At 44.6% G+C, this 16,103-nt stretch overlaps 1 protein-coding gene across 1 annotated transcript in view; it reads left to right on the forward strand.

Annotated features, from left to right (window-relative positions):
* XRRA1 (X-ray radiation resistance associated 1) overlaps positions 1-16,103 on the forward strand; it is a 314,818-nt gene that overhangs the window by 132,344 nt on the left and 166,371 nt on the right. Inside the window, exons 3-5 of the mRNA XM_085623358.1 lie at positions 7,237-7,436; positions 11,981-12,052; positions 14,344-14,416. Of these exons, the coding sequence (XP_085479484.1) occupies positions 7,237-7,436; positions 11,981-12,052; positions 14,344-14,416 (345 nt within the window). The remainder of the gene's footprint in view (positions 1-7,236; positions 7,437-11,980; positions 12,053-14,343; positions 14,417-16,103) is intronic.

Raw genomic sequence — 16,103 nt, forward strand, 5'->3', positions numbered from 1 at the left:
TCTCACCTCAAACCTTTTTTCGGGACCTGGACACACTCCTGCGCTCCCTTATCTGGGGGGCTGGCAGGCCTCGGATCGCCCTACGCACACTGCAGTTGCCCACCACGGAGGGTGGCCTAGGGGCCCCGGCCTTTGAATCCTACTTTCTGGCGGCGCAGCTCCAATGGTTGTCGTACTGGACAGCTAGCCGCCACATGGGAGAAACCTATACGCAACAGGGCCAGGTCCCCGTACCGGAATTGTGCCGACTGCTACTCCCTGGCTCAAACCCGCGACGCACCTACCCACTTCAGGTCTCCGTGGCCAGGCGCTGCATGATGCGGATTCACCGAAAGGCGCCCGACACACCGGCCTACTCTCCCAAGCTACCCCTGGCTGGCTGGCCATGTCAGGAGAATTATTTCCAGGTGGCCCAGCTCGGCCCTTGGACCGCGTGCGACATCACGGAGGCCGAGGCGCTCTTTACCGAAAACCAGCTTGCGCCCTTTACTCACCTCATGGATTTGTATGGTCTGCCGCCGGGGCAATTTCTGCTCCACAGGCAGTTGATAGCACACTTCCAACCCCATGCGGATCCCTCCAAAGGGGAGCCGGAGACGCAGCCGGTCATCCACACGATCCTCCACATGGGCTCTGGTCACCACCTAGTTCGATGGTTATACAAGGCCATCAGACAACTTCTACATCAACCATTGGTCGCCCTTCGATCCCAATGGGAGGAGGACATCAGGAGACCATTGCCTGATACAAAATGGGAGAAAGCCCTCGAGTTCCCCAAAAAGGTATCCCGCAACGCGCGCTTCAATAACGTCCAGTATAATATCTTGCATAGGGCGTATCAAACCCCGGCACGTCTGCAATGTATTTATCCGGATGTGCCTCTCCGGTGCCCCCGATGCCGATCCCCGGATGCCCGGCTCCAGCACATGTTCTGGAGCTGCCCGTCACTGGGTCAGTATTGGACGGCCGTCCTCACATCAATCACTGCGATAACTAAGCTCCCAGACCTGCAGTCCTGGGAGGTGGTGGCCCTGGGATTGTTCCGCAAACCTAAACCGCTCAAAGCCCACACCCGCTTTGCTTCCCTCACCCTGTTGCTAGCTAAACGGGCTATCGCCATGAAATGGCGAGACCCCCAAGGGCCAACTAGAGAGGCGTGGGCGGGAGCGGTGAGGAAATGGGCAGCAGCGGAGGAGGAAGCAATCAGAGTGGAGGAAACGCGGGGGCGGAGAAAGCACCCACTAGCAATGGAATGGACCCAACTACTCTTTCAGTTCACCCAAGCCTGGCCTCCCACAGGGACGCACTTGCCGCCACAATTGCCGCCCACGACCCCCCCCCCCCCCCCCCCTAAATCCCGTTTCGGAAGGTAATAGCTCACATGGATTCTGATACTCTGACCACAACACCTAATGGCTTACATTTATCCTTTGCACTAGCCAGGTGCGCCCCTAGCGCTGAGGCGAAGAGTAGGCTCACCATGGTGGATACAGCGTGATCGCATGCGCTACGACGTCCCCGGTCCACCCCCAGCCTGCATCCCTGCGGCGTATACTAACACGGTCTATTACGGCGCACGTACCCTAGCACACTCTTCGATGATGGTGGTTTCCCTTCCCTAGTTCCTTCCCTGTTATATATCTGTTTCAAAAGGAAAAAATACCAAAACAAATGAGATCTAAGTCACCTTGTGTTGTTACCGCTGCCCCCCTGACATGGCCGGCCCCTCATGGGGTTGTAGGCGGCTTGCTGTGTATTTTGCCCCCCCCCCCGTATACCACCTAGCATTGTTACTTTGGCCCTGCCGGCCCGAAGGGATGTAGGCAGTGGTTGAGCTGTATGACCAACGATACCAATAAAGATCTTGTTTATTAAAATTTAAAAAAAGTTAGACCTTTGGTCTCACCATTCCTTTGCGAATACTGAAAAGTAGTAAAGTTAGACTTCTGGTCTAACCATACCTTTGCGAATACTGAAAAGTAGTACAGTTATACCTTTATCTAACCACACCTTTGCGAATACTGCAAAGTAGTAAAGTTAGACTTTTGGTCTAACCATACCTTTGCGAATACTGAAAAGTGGTAAAGTTAGAGTTCTGGTCTAACCATACCTTTGCGAATACTGAAAAGTAGTAAAGTTAGACTTCTGGTCTCACCATACCTTTGTGAATACTGAAAAGTAGTAAAGTTATACCTTTGGTCTAACCATACCTTTGCGAATACTGAAAAGCGGTAAAGTTAGACTTCTGATCTAACCATACCTTTGCGAATTCTGAAAAGTGGTAAAGTTAGACTTCTGGTCTAACCATACCTTTGCGAATACTGAAAAGTGGTAAAGTTAGACTTCTGGTCTAACCATACCTTTGCGAATACTGAAAAGCGGTAAAGTTAGACTTCTGATCTAACCATACCTTTGCGAATTCTGAAAAGTGGTAAAGTTAGACTTCTGGTCTAACCATACCTTTGCGAATACTGAAAAGTGGTAAAGTTAGACTTCTGGTCTAACCATACCTTTGCGAATACTGAAAAGTGGTAAAGTTAGACTTTTGGTCTAACCATACCTTTGCGAATACTGAAAAGCAGTAAAGTTAGGCTTCTGGTCTCACTTTTCCTTTGTGAATCAAGCCCAGAGTGGTTTGAAGCAGCTGCTCCGTATTTGACTGAATGCGCTGCCCTGGTGGCAGCATGAGCTTGTGGCTGCCCTAGAGACAGTACATTCATTGTAAGAGGGCACACGGCTCCCTGTTTGCCCCCAGCACACCTGCTTAAAGGTTTGCTGTGGGGCAAACAAGGACAGTGTGCCCTATATGTAATACGGGCCCTGGAATCCACTACTCTAATGTACAGACTGTGTTTGCCAGAGAGCAAACCCACCTCTTCCTGCACAAGGGTACTTGGCCTCTAATTAAGATCTTTTATCACTTTTTTGGTGTTTCATGTACTATACCAGCACAGATTTTAATGCGTTCCCTACTTCCTTGAGCATAGTAAATAATGATCTTGTTGAAGTAGCTTCCAGTATGCATTGAGCATAGCAGTTTCTTAGCATTCAGTAAGCCTAGAGCTTCATTAAGCGTATTGCCAGAGTTTGAGTTCCCTTGTGCAGAGCCGGGGAATTTCCACCAAAATTGCTTATGGGCAGAGCAAGAGCATATTCGATAAAAATGTCCGTGCAGCGGTGGGGCGCATTTGGTGGTAGCCCAGTTGGCAATTATTTTGTTTGTCGTTTGTGTCTGTAAAGCCACAAACCAGTGTCCTTGGCAAGCTGAGTGTTTTCTCCAACCCCCTAGGGAACATTGCTGTATTTATCCTGTTTATGGTGGCTGTGCCTTTCATGAATGCCATAACATTAAGAAACAGTGTCTGAAGCCCCAAGATGCTCCACACTCTGAAGAGGCCTCAGCTCAGATTTGGAAGCACAAGCAATGGAAGGGCCAACTGGAAGCCCAAGAAGGAGGTAGACCATGCCTTCTTAGTGGGGAATGGTTTTATTTGCAAAGAGGGTAAATTATGCAGCACGAAAAATGAAATTATGCAGCGCATTTGAATGCATTATTGTCCAGCTACTTTGTATGAACAGCTCACAAACCACGTACCTCTCGTATTATTCGATGACTTTATGCCTGACCCCACACAGCGCTTTACTCCCTTTGGCTAGGTTTGCGCTATGGAAATATCACATACATATATTTTAATGCAACGAGTCAAAAGAGATTCCAGTACTATAAAAATATATACATTTATTAGGAACGAAAATCATACACAGGAGATCATATTGAATTTGTTTTTCACCAACAATGAATAATACTTGGGTACAAAACACATACAGTGTTGCACTCAGTAGAAAGAAAGCCTACATGCGTCCAATCCCTGTACCAAAAGCACCCTATTTATTCCCATTATGCTCTCAAACATGTTTCCAGATTCGGTTTTACCCGATGGTCACATTATAGGGCCTCTGGAGCAGTGATACTCAAAGTACGGCCCAGGGGCCGCTTGTGGCCCTTCTGGCTTTTACATGCAGTCCCTTGTGAACAGCAGCATTGGGCTGCTGTTTAATGTACCGAGCACTAATGTTCAGAAAAATATAAAATAAACGCAAACATTTATTCATACATTGACTGAAGTAAAATAAAAGAACCAAGGAAAGTGTCTTGCACCACTTAACTTTGGGAACGCCTTGAGTTTTAAAGAGATCTTGCAACAAACATGAGTTACTTCAAAATTCAAAAACGTGTATTTCATTTGGATGCAGAAGCATTTGACCTTAGTAGATCAGATATCAGTACATTGAGAAGTATTTTTTTAAAGTGACAATTTTCAAACACAAACTAGGAACAGTCATGCGTCCACCCCACCCTGACTACAATGCCAATGGTGAGCCTAGAGTCAAGTCAGTGTTATGTGCACCCTCTGGGTGGCCAACATTATAGATTATTAAATCAAACACAAGAGAAGGTTTCGTACAGCACACATCCTGACATCTTTTTTCCAAGGTGATTACATATGTGAGAATGAAGAACAAGCATTGGCATAGCCAATAGGTCTCGCCTTTGGGACCTTATAAGTGTTTAGCCATGCAACAGTTGCATAACTGAATACTTATAAGGTCCCAAAAGCAAGACCTATTGGCTATGCCAAGCGGCCCTGCGACCCCAAAAGTGATCGCGATCAAACATCAAAGCGGCAGCGAAAGTGAAAGTATTTGCGGTCAAGCGCGCGCGCCCGCGCACATGCACTGTTGCTCCAGGCTGGCCTGGTAGCACTTTTTGGAGCCCTCTCAATAAGTCTCGCCAGACCAGCGCATGCGCTGGGTCAGGCGAGACTATAAAAGGAGGCAAAGTGAAATAAAACAATTGGCCACTATCACACAGTGTGGTCAAGTGTGGAAGCCGGGATCCAAGGTTTTCAGGTTTCACAGTGTGCAGTATAGCCATTCGATGGGTTTGTCTTTTCCCCCTTTCATTTTATGCCACAAGTTCATGGTTTGTGTTTAATTCCTGGAGCGTGAGTTTAGAGTGTGGGTGACAGACAGAAACTTTATGAAGGATCAGCTTGTTTTGGACTTGAGGACTGAAGAGAACCTGGAGATGATCCACAGCCAGGCATTTGGCTTGAGCTTGGCTCGTTCACCTTTTCACATAACACCTATTAAGTGGACAAAGGCATAGAAAGGCATAGATTTGTCTAGCAGGAGTACCAACACCACAGTGAAGGACTACTTTTTTCACTATTCCTAACTTTCTCACTACACCATATTTTAGTGAGTGGAATATAAGACTGGGTGTTCTCTTTCTAATGGATAAAATCAAATAATTATTGAGTGACAGTCCTGCTTTCTTATCACAGACGTACTGCCAATGTTTCGTTTAATGAAAGTTCTTCCTATCTCTGATAAAAAGAAGTGGAGAAGAGCGCACAATTTGATATAAGGGGCGGCTGAGATTAATACAAAAATATACCTTCTGGATCCATAGTTTGCATCTTGCTCATTACACAACAATTGTGGATTGAGTGGTTCTGATGGTTAGGCTTGGGGACTACTCTGACGAAACAAATGCTCCCATGCTGGGGAACCTGCTCAGACTTTAAATACAGAGTTCCCAACCAGCATGTTTTGTCAAAGTGGTAACGCCACAATTAAATGTTACGTCTCCTACTGCTATGGCTAAAATGTTTCCACCCCACCAAGTGGAGGTTAGATGTTTGTGTCTGCCCATCTTAGAGAATTGCACACCTTGTTGAGGGGGTTCGTTGTCAAGGATTTTTTATAACACTCGGCATCGTAACTGAGCTTTTCTGTAAGCTCTCCTAAAGTTTATGGAAAAGAAAGTGTAGGCATAAAGAAATTGTGAAGCATAAGATTTTATTTCATTCCAATTCAATAATCAGGTCACTTCCTTTGTACACTTGACTCGTCCAAGATGGCAGTAGCAAGCAGAGAAGGCTTACTCAAGGTGCGATTTAGGGATAGTGACTCAGCTACAGCGTAACACGGTTTCGTCAAATCTATGACTCTCTTAGACACTACAGGCTTGACTTAGAGGGCATATTGCAATGAAACCTTCAAAGTAGATCCACGAATCCCTGTCCACAAGCCACGCTTCCCCTAGGACAGCCTCCAACCTACAGTACTCTCACCCTGCTGGCATCCATGCAGCCCTCGGTCACACAACCGAACATACTTTTTGGCCCCTGGGAAAATGTTTGTGAGTACCAATGCTCTAGAGGGACCTCTTTCCATTAAGAAACAGCCCTGAAAAACAAAGCAGTAAATTTCCCATTTATTATATTAGTAATTCTCTTGGAGGTTCTTTAGAAATCAAAGGGAACTAAACAGAAATACAGCATGGTTTGCATTCATCTAAGATGCCTGCATGAAAGAGTTTATAATTTAAGAACAGTGACTTTGATCTACATCCTAATTTGTGTGAATACTGAAACAGTAAGGTTTCATGATTCAGAAGTTTTTTATTTTTAAATCTCCAGTTTGTTTGAATTGTGCTTTTGTATTTAAGGTCTTTATCCTTCTCCCCATCCATCAAATGAGAACGTTTGCTCTACCTGGGCTAATTGTTCATCTTTTCAAATGGCTGATTACAGCAAGTTGACCATTTAAACCGTGCATAGTGTCTTGCTCATCACCACACATCATATGCAGCTTTTGAAATAACTTTTGATGAGTTTGAGATAAACAAATTAATTTGTTTGTTAAAGTCTCAAAATATGCAGTAGATAGTGGATTATGTAGTGAGTACAGCCAATTCATATGTACATTAAAGAAATTGCAGTTTTATCACATTTTCCCAGTATCCGTGTCTAAGCAGCAATCCATCTAAATGGTGCTTTACTTCCCTGCACTTACTTTGTTCGGTCGAGGTGTTTATTGTGATGCTTAAAATATTGGGTCTCATGACGTCGTCTCACATCTATTGATTTCTAAACCCCCACATATCCCCTCTTACTGCTCTGCAAGAGATATTGAGGTTACATCTTAAAGAGAATACTGTAAGGTTTGGTACCTTAGCAACATTATGTTCACTTTTTTTGGTTTATTGAGATGGCTACAATGTTGTCTGCTGTGACTTTGTCTCACAACTTTTGGTCCCTAACCCCTCAAATGTCCTCATCTTTCCACTCTGCAAAAGATATTGAGGTTGCATGTTAAAGATAATTCTGTGGGTTTGGTGCATAAGCAAAATGATGCTAATTTTTTGTGGCTCTTGTTTTATGACAGGCGCTGGGCACTGGCTGGTGTCACACAAAGCCAACCAAGAGCGTAGGTTCAAGGCCATGGTCTGTTCAAAGTCCCTTCGAAGGCAAGAGTGTGGAGAGAACCGACTGCATGCCAGCACGTCTGCCCAATCCGTGAAAGGAAGCGTGTGCCCCGTCAGAGAGCCGGAAGCGGGAAACAATGTCCTAAATGCAGCGTTTTTGGTAATGGCAAACAAAAATCCATATAAATTACTTACATTACTTGAAAGTCCAAGTATAAACTGTTTGCTATTTCTGTCTTATAATTAACTTTTTTTAAGACAATCTCTTCATAGGTATAGCTATAAGCAGCACATTCATTGCAATCTTAGCGTGACCCAGGGGGTCTGAAGGCCCTGCTGACCTACTCTCTAATTATGGGTCTTTTAATACCCAATGGAGATACAGTGCCCATTTTCCTTCTTGCATTAAGGCCCATTGCACCCTTGCCATGTCACTGGGGTTCCAGGTCTAAGTAGGTCCATTGGCAGCCCATAGCACAGTTTTCACATGTCACCATATTTCCGGTCTTTCAGATGATCTAGCAAAATCCTGCACTGAGTTGGTAAGTCAGTGAAAAAACTTATATTTTGGTGATTTTAAACATGGACGTCATACTCTAGTCCCTTGTGTTGTTGGTCTTTACTTTGGTGATGTGGTTCCATAGGTAAGGGTGATAGGCGTGTGTAGCTTAGATAGTCCAAATTAGAACATTTTGTGGTTTCCCGCTGTGAAAGCTGTCTTCTCTTACCACCACTCACCAAGGGTAATGGGGCAAATACTCTCTGGAAATGGGAGAATATAAAAAAGAAATATGATTCTGGAATGGTACCATAAAGAGCCTGTGAAAGGCGTGGCTGGGTCAGAGAGAGGTCAGCAAAAGAAGCTATCTTCTCTTCCCGATCCATTCCCTCCTGCCTTATATGCCATAAGACTTTTCCTGGAATGATGGAGTGAGCCTCAGTTAATCAGTATCGCATCTAGGGTTGTGTTAGATGTCAATTTGAGTATTTACCATGTTTAATTTATGTTGTCATGTGTGGGCCAGTGCTTAGTACCAGGACTCCTTTTAGAGCACCCAGAGTTGACACAGCTGCTTGTTTTCATGTGTGCACGGATTGTGTAGTGGCCATGCAGTTGTGCATTTTGCATGAATGAACTGCTCATGCAGTAACTGTGAGAGATACACAACACACGTATTTTCATTTCAAGAGCTGCAATGCTATTGTGGTAAAGGGACAGTGACACAGGTGGCGGACAAGGACTCTCATAGACATACTCCAGACCCCCAACCAGAGAAAATCTCAGGCGTGCCTCATATTGGCTCATTTAAGCTAGGGTGGGCCAAATCAGAGATCTAGTACCTGCCTGCCTCCCGCTGAACCATTTAGCGACGTGAGACTACCTTACTGGCCTGTCATCAGCTCATCCAGATTGTGATTTATATTTAGAGCCTTGGCCAACACAAATATGAGCTCTCAAGTTGACCCATCCAGTCAGGTAACCTATTTAGCCATTTTTTTTTCCTTTGAATTCTGGTACTTGTAGTTTGTTAGCCCTTATAAATGCTGGACAATATTAAAAATGGGGGTCTCTAGTTGGCAGAGGTAGGTACCTTTGACCAAGTAGGGGCCCTTGCTTCTAGTCACAGAAAGGGAGATACACTCCTGAATAACCCCTGCTCACCCCTTTGGTAGCTTAGCACGAGCAGACAGGCTTATCTCAGAGGCAGTGTGTAAAGCATTTGTGAACACATACAGTAATACTGTGAAAACATTACAAATGGACACCACACCAGTTTAGAAAAATAAGTAATCTTTACTAGACTCAGCATAAGAACAAACGACAAAAATCCACAAAACTGTATCAAGAATATGACTTTAAAATGGTAGAAAATAGCTTAGTTCAATGTAGATGGTAAATGCGACACTTTACTCTCAAAGTACCTTGGATGCGTCACGCAATACAAACAAAAGGGTCGCAGGGAAGGTGATGCGTTGGTTCCTTGCTTCGGGGGAGGTGATGCGTCGGTTCCTTACTGCAGTGCAGGAGAGGTGATGCGTCGGTTCCTTACCGGAGAAGAGGTGAATGAGTCTGTTTATTACTGCGTTCCGGTTACGATATGACAAGATGGCGCCTTGATGCGATGCGACGATCCGGTGCGATGCGACAAAATGGCATCTGATGCGATGCGACAATGTGGATGCGATGCATGCAAGCTGACAGCTGTGCGGCAAAATCAATGGTTTCTTGAGCCATGACAGGCTATGCGACGCGCATCTCCAGTGATGCGACGGCAACCTCTGCAGCAGCAGCACGCTTCTCTGGTGATGCGACACGCTTCCTCAGCGATGCGACAGCGAACAGCAACGGCAACGACATGCTTCTTCGGTGATGCGACAGCAACTGCTGCTGCGGCTACACGCTTCTTCCTCATTGTGTCGTGCTTCCAGCTCCCAGCGATACACAGTCTCCAGAGGGACCAAAACAACAGCAGGCACCTCACTGCAGGTAGAATTCCCAACAAGGAAATTCAGGGGGAGCTGGTGGTGAAGTCTTTGTGCCCCTGAGACTTCAGAACAGGAGGCAAGCTCAACTTCAAGCCCTTAGAGATCTTCCTCAAGATAGTTAAAGTACACACAAAGTTACTTTTCTCCTTTCCTTGGCAATGAGTAACCACTGCAGGCCAACCCCAAACGGCAAACAGCACAGGGACAGTCTCCTCCTTCATCTTCCTTGGTTCCTCTCCTTGGCAAAGGTTCGTCTTGATTCCAAGCAGTGATCTAAAGTTCTGGGGTCTGGGCCCCAATATTTATACTACAAAAACCTTTGTCCTCCGAAGGCAGAGTGTGTCTGTGCCCAGCCAAAACTAGTTCTGTCCTACACTGGTGTAGCTTTCTGGCAGGAGGTGGAGACAGCATTGTTGAAAGCAGACCTGGCCCAGGTAGCTGAAAGGAAAACTCCTCCCCCTACTCTCTATTCAATGCAGGTCCGATTCAGCCCAGCCCTGACCCATCAGACTGCCCTCTCCAGCCCCCTTTCACTCACAAACCAGACATGGAACACACAAACCTAGAAGAGGCATGCTGGATGGTTAGGCAAGAAAATACCTACTTTCTAAAAGTGGTATTTTTAAACACAGAATGTAAAAATCACCCACACTAAAATATGTATTTTAACATTCTGAGTTCAGGCATACTAAACTTTATTTTCCAATCTTGTTCCTAGGGTCAGTTAGGATTATAAGATGTTATAATCAAACTGCCCATTCTGGCCTATGGGAACAGATAGTCTTGCAATAGTGAAAAAAAAATTGGCTGTAATTCACTATCAGGACATGCCACACACATCAGGGCATGTCCTACCATTTACATAAAATGCACACTGCCCTTGGGCCTACCTTAGGGGTGACTAATATGTAGAAAAGGGAATGTTTGGGACTGGCAAGTGTGTGCACTTGTCAAGTCGACATGGCAGCCCCAGACTGCACAGAGGCTCTGCAATGGCCGGCCTGAGCCATGCTTTGCAAGCTGCTTCTGTGGGTGGCCCAACAAGTGCTGCAAGCCCACCAGCAGCATTTGATTTACAAGCCCTGGGCACACATGGTGCACTGTACTAGGGTCTGACAAGTAAATCAAATAAGCCAATCATGGAGTCACTAATCCATTACAACAATTTACAATAGGAAGCACTTGCACTTTGGCAGTGAGAAGCAGTGGCAAAGTGCCCAAAGCATCTAGACCAGCAAAAACATAGCAAAAACACTGGAGGCAACGGTGAAAAAATGGAAGGGAGACCCACGCCAATGGTGCCAGCTTTAACAGACAACAAATACCATAATGCAAAGGAAAAACAGCGCTTATACCCTACTCATACCAGACAGAGAACAACTTCGGATCAATCATTCTCTAGATAAAGGTGAAACACTGCTCATTTGAAATAAGCAGCAAAATGCAGTCTATATATTGGCATCTAATTGGGGATCAAAGGAATTCTTTACACGGCTACTAGGCTGCCAAATGAACTGTATCTTAGAAAGGGACAGAGCCGAAGAGGTGGCACCTCCCTTTGCAGTGGGCAGCGTCGTCTGTGGTGGTGCTGGCCACCACCTCCCAGAAAATTTCTGGTCTCTGGCACTGGGTATTCAACTTCTCTGAGGCACATCATAAATTAATTAACATTTTAGGACATTGTTACAGCTGGCAGTACGTTTTTCTATTTATTTTAACCCGTTTTTTTGCTTAGAGCTATGCTCTTGATTTAGCATATTTCAAAACCAAATGTTTAAACAAAAACGTTAGTGTTGTCGTTAGGAAAGACGTAGTTCTTCCTTTCATTCTATGTTAATACAAATAATGGATTTAAACTTGGTAAAATTCCTCAGTTAAGCACTCTTCCAGAAATTCATATTGTTGAGAGTTTTGGTCCATTTTCCACCTGACAAGTTACCTATATCTCAAGTAGGGGGCTATAATGGAAGTTAATTCTCAATCGTAACAGCATTGTTTCATGAGAAGGAGACGGCAAAAGGGCTCCTATATAAAAATACCAATGAGGGTTAAGTGCAGTATCACAAAGTGAAAAGGGATTTTCATGCATTAACACCCAATTACAATCCTAATGCTTTTCTTAAAGTTGCCTCCATGTTCTTGTATGTATGGGGCATACGTAACTTAAAGTATGTTCATTGTCTACACATTGCTAATCCTTATTTATTCAATTTGTAGCTGAAGTCGCACTATGTTGACCACCCTTCGGACCTGTGCTCTGTGGATATCAGTGACAAACATTTAACCTCTGTAAGTATGAAGACTTGGTATTCATGTACTAAACCATTTATTTAACCAGACAACACAAGGTGGCTACTGTGGCCTGATGATCCTTCTGGGATTTGATGCTGTGTCTTATTCTACACAATACAATATAGTCACCAGTCACCTAGGTAAAAGGATTGTCAAGGCATTGATCAATAGGGAGGAAGGAAGAGTCTTATTTTACTGTTTCTGTTGCCCTGTTATATTCAAGTCATGTAAAGGTTGAGAAATAAATGTTTGACTAACTTATGGATAACAGTAATGTTGTGGAGATCACCGAAAAATACAATGTACTGCAGAACTAGGTCTAAAAATAACAATTTGGGTACTGCTCAACGCAGAGTGGGCTTGACCAATCCTAGAGAATCTAGGTTAAATCTTTTCATTACAGCACTCCAAGCAGTATTCCTGATATAGCCTTATTAACCGCTTCTGAGGGTGATAACGTTTGTTGAAGGTCCTGAAGTACAGGCCTTTGCCACAGTCAAGAGCTACCACCACAGTAGTTACACGATGACCAGGATGCCTTCGAAAAGTATGTGTTGAGGTAGATGTCAGATTGAACCAGCAAGACCCAGTAAAATTCACCAACTGATGTAAGCCTATGATTTTCATCTTCTTTACATCTCAAACTGTAGAGGATATTGGAAAGCCATGATATGTGACTGATAAACATCACAGTGCTAGGCATGAGACGCTAAGAAGCGAGAGAAGAGGAAGTTATATGCACTCATTGAACAACCAGTTTTTCAGTTTTTTCCTGAAGGAAGATTCTGATGCTGTGAATCTCATCTCCCGAGGAAGAGAGTTCTATAGCTTGGACGCCAGGTGGGAAAAAGCTCTTCTCCCCCATCTGGCCCTTTTTATTCTGGTAGTTTTTAACAGTAGCTCAGAGCCTGACCTCAGGCTTCTATTAGGGAGATATAAGCCTACCAGATTTCTGATCTCACTTGACCCTGTGTTGTTTATGGCTCTATGGGTAAGTCAGAGTGCTTTAAACTTGATTCTCGCCTCAATCGGGAACCAATGTAGCTGTCTACGAAGCTTCTTCACTGATTCTTTCTATGGAATCTGACACAGAAGTCTGGCCGCTGCATTCTGGACTAGCTGTAGCTTGTTAATGACATACTTAGGAGCACCCAAAAGGAGCGTGTTGCCATAGTCCAGGCGGGACGTAACCAGGGAGTGCATGACTGTTTTCCTTAGCTGTAAAGGAATTAAGTCAAGCATTTTGCGGAGCATTCTTAGCAGCCCAAAGCAAGTACCTCCTGAGTGTGAAACAGCATGGGAAAACGTGGGAATTGGCGTGAAACTCGGACTCCTGAATTTTATTCCCCCAAATCTCCTAAAATTTCCGTTATTTCCCCACCCTTGGAACTACCAGGACCAGTGATAATTATAATTCAAGGGATTTAACTAGAGCACTACAATCAAGGCTGAAGTCTAAGAGAAAGCCATCCTGAACTTATTGCGTCTTCTGACTATCTTGTTTTATGTTTTTGTATTTTAATAAAGTATTGTATAAAATATTGCCTTCCTCACACAAAAGTAGGACCTGTAAGTGTGTTTACATACAATTCTGAAACAAATGTGAAGAACATACAATAGGGTAGCAGAGCTAGGAGTTCTTGTAGATTTTCCTGATAGAAAATAAGAGACAGCATCATGCCAGAACTGGGTGAGAGACTTATTTTGGTCTCCAGAGAGGGAGACTCTTAGTAATATACGGAAACCTCTTCATTAGAAACCCTGTGTTCAGTATTGACACGCAGCAAATAATTATTTTCTAATTCCAGTCTCCAGGGATAATGGAATGAAACGGTTGAAATTTGGGAGCAGTACAGTATTGCCAGAGAGCGAGAGAGGGCAAAGTTACTGTTGGGATAGAGTGCAATAGCACATAAAAATGTGAATGGATGTAGGGAAAAATAATTGTTAACCCCAGTGAGCTAAAATGTTGAAGAGTTTTCAAAAATAAAGATGCTGTCTGATTGTCTGTAAAATATTTTTATATTAATAAAAAGAAAGTGGTCGCTGCGCCAGTCTTTGAAAATGTTTTGAGCTGCAAATTTTAGACGTTTCTGTAATTTTTAACGAACCTTTATTTAGAATTCTTTGTTTTAGTCTCTGCGCCTGCGGCTTTTATGGAAATGTCTGATGTTGAGAAGAAGAATGCATTTAATTCTAAATTACTGTGGGGTAGAACCTAGAAAAATACTGCTTTTTGAAAACTGCCCAACCCAATTTATGTTTTTTTCCCCATTTCTCTCTTACAGGTTAAGGAAGATGACTTTGAGCAGTTCGACTGTGTGGCCTACATCAATGCAACAGAAAACCTTTTATCGTTAGGTGAGTGATTCACAACGTCTACAAAGCGCAGAGCTTACCAATGGACTGGCACAGAATGTGCCCAGCCTGTTTCTCTGCCAGTACCCTTAGATTGTGGTAGGTCAGTAAGGCTGTGCTCCCATCATGACTGCACCGCTAGAGTGAAATGGACTATGTTGGCTCTGCAGGGGAGTCTGTCCATGCTAGAGCAAAGATCTATGCTAGAATAGAACTGGTGATATCCTGTTGCCCCTCTTACCCTTAGAAGGTGGCAGTCTTTACAGATTTTGATGCTTTTACAGAGTTTCTGATGCTCCTATGGTGGTGTTGTCTTAGGCAGCTGGCTGGTATTGCACTGACAACCCTGCTCAATAATTTGGGATGATTTTCACTATCACTGGCGTTCTTGGTTTTGATTATACGTAATTCAGTGTGGGAAGTTCTTGTTTCAAAAGCCATGCCGGTTACTTCCCTGCACTGAATTCCCCCCAGTTTGTCTAATCTTTAGGTCTGGTGTAAAGACAGTTATACACGTCTGCTTAAGCTAATTTATCAATAAAAAAAACAATGCAGTAAACATAGGGAGGTGTTTTAGATCAGCCCCTTCAGCCATTGATTGTTGAAAGTGTCACTCTTATTTGGTACAGCCAACAAGACTACTTACATAGAAAGGCGCAGTGAGTCCACTCCTTCAGCCTCTGCTCTGTTGGAAGTGTTGTTCATCTTTTGGATCAGCCCAACCCATGCCCATTCAGTGTTGGAACTGTCAGTCATAATGACTGATGGCATGTTGACTCTGTCTTGTCAGAGTCGACCAGAGGGGCGAGCACTGAGAAGCAAAGTTGTCCATCACCATGCACCACCACTGTGCACGCACACCAGCATCTTGGGAGCTGCGTCGTGTGCCCAGGGCAGAGAGCCTACAGACCGCATAGCAGAAGAGCAGGGTGCCCTCATGCCTTCAACCCATGAGCGAGTGAGGCACATGCTGTCCTCTGCGCAGTGTCAACACCCCTGCTGTGTATCTGTAAGGTAAGGATCTGGGGAGTGGACTTGGCTGTCGCTCTATTCTACTAGCCACTGTCAGAGCCTTTTTGCTAACACGCTCGGGCTCATCCTGTCTGTAGGTTCTGCAAGGTTTTCGCCAGAATGGAGAAGGAGAATGTTGTGGAGGCCATGCTGACTGAGCGACCATTAACATGGACTTCACATTCGGTCAAGGCCCTTAGCAAGTGAATCTCACGTTTTAATTGCCCCCACCTGCCTCTCCATATCCATCCACCTGTCCCTGCCTTCACATCTTTGTCTCTCCCTATATCTGTCTTTCTATCCTTCTAGTCTTGTCGTTATCTCTCTCCCAGTAGCGTAGCCAGCATCTGATGGGCCCTAGAGCAGGAAAGAAAATGGGCTACTGGCTGCTGTTTGAACTGTGCAATACAAGAATAATCAGGGCTCGGGGTCCCAGCAACACTGCACCAGCTGCACCAATGCAAGCTACCCCTCTGTTCTCTACCAGACCTCTCTCCATCGTTAACTGACTTTGCCTCTCTCTCCCCCACACCCACCTTTCTCTCTCTCTCTCATTTTCCTGTCCCTCCCCGTAATTGCTTAATGTTTTTATTGCAACAAAATTCTCTGAATGGCCCAGGGCTCAGACCTGCAAAGCGCTGGGTTCTAAGCGCTTTATCTATACACACTTAAAAGCGGC

This window comes from Triturus cristatus, chromosome 8 (genome assembly GCF_964204655.1).
Source record: "Triturus cristatus chromosome 8, aTriCri1.1, whole genome shotgun sequence".
Lineage (NCBI taxonomy): Eukaryota > Metazoa > Chordata > Amphibia > Caudata > Salamandridae > Triturus > Triturus cristatus.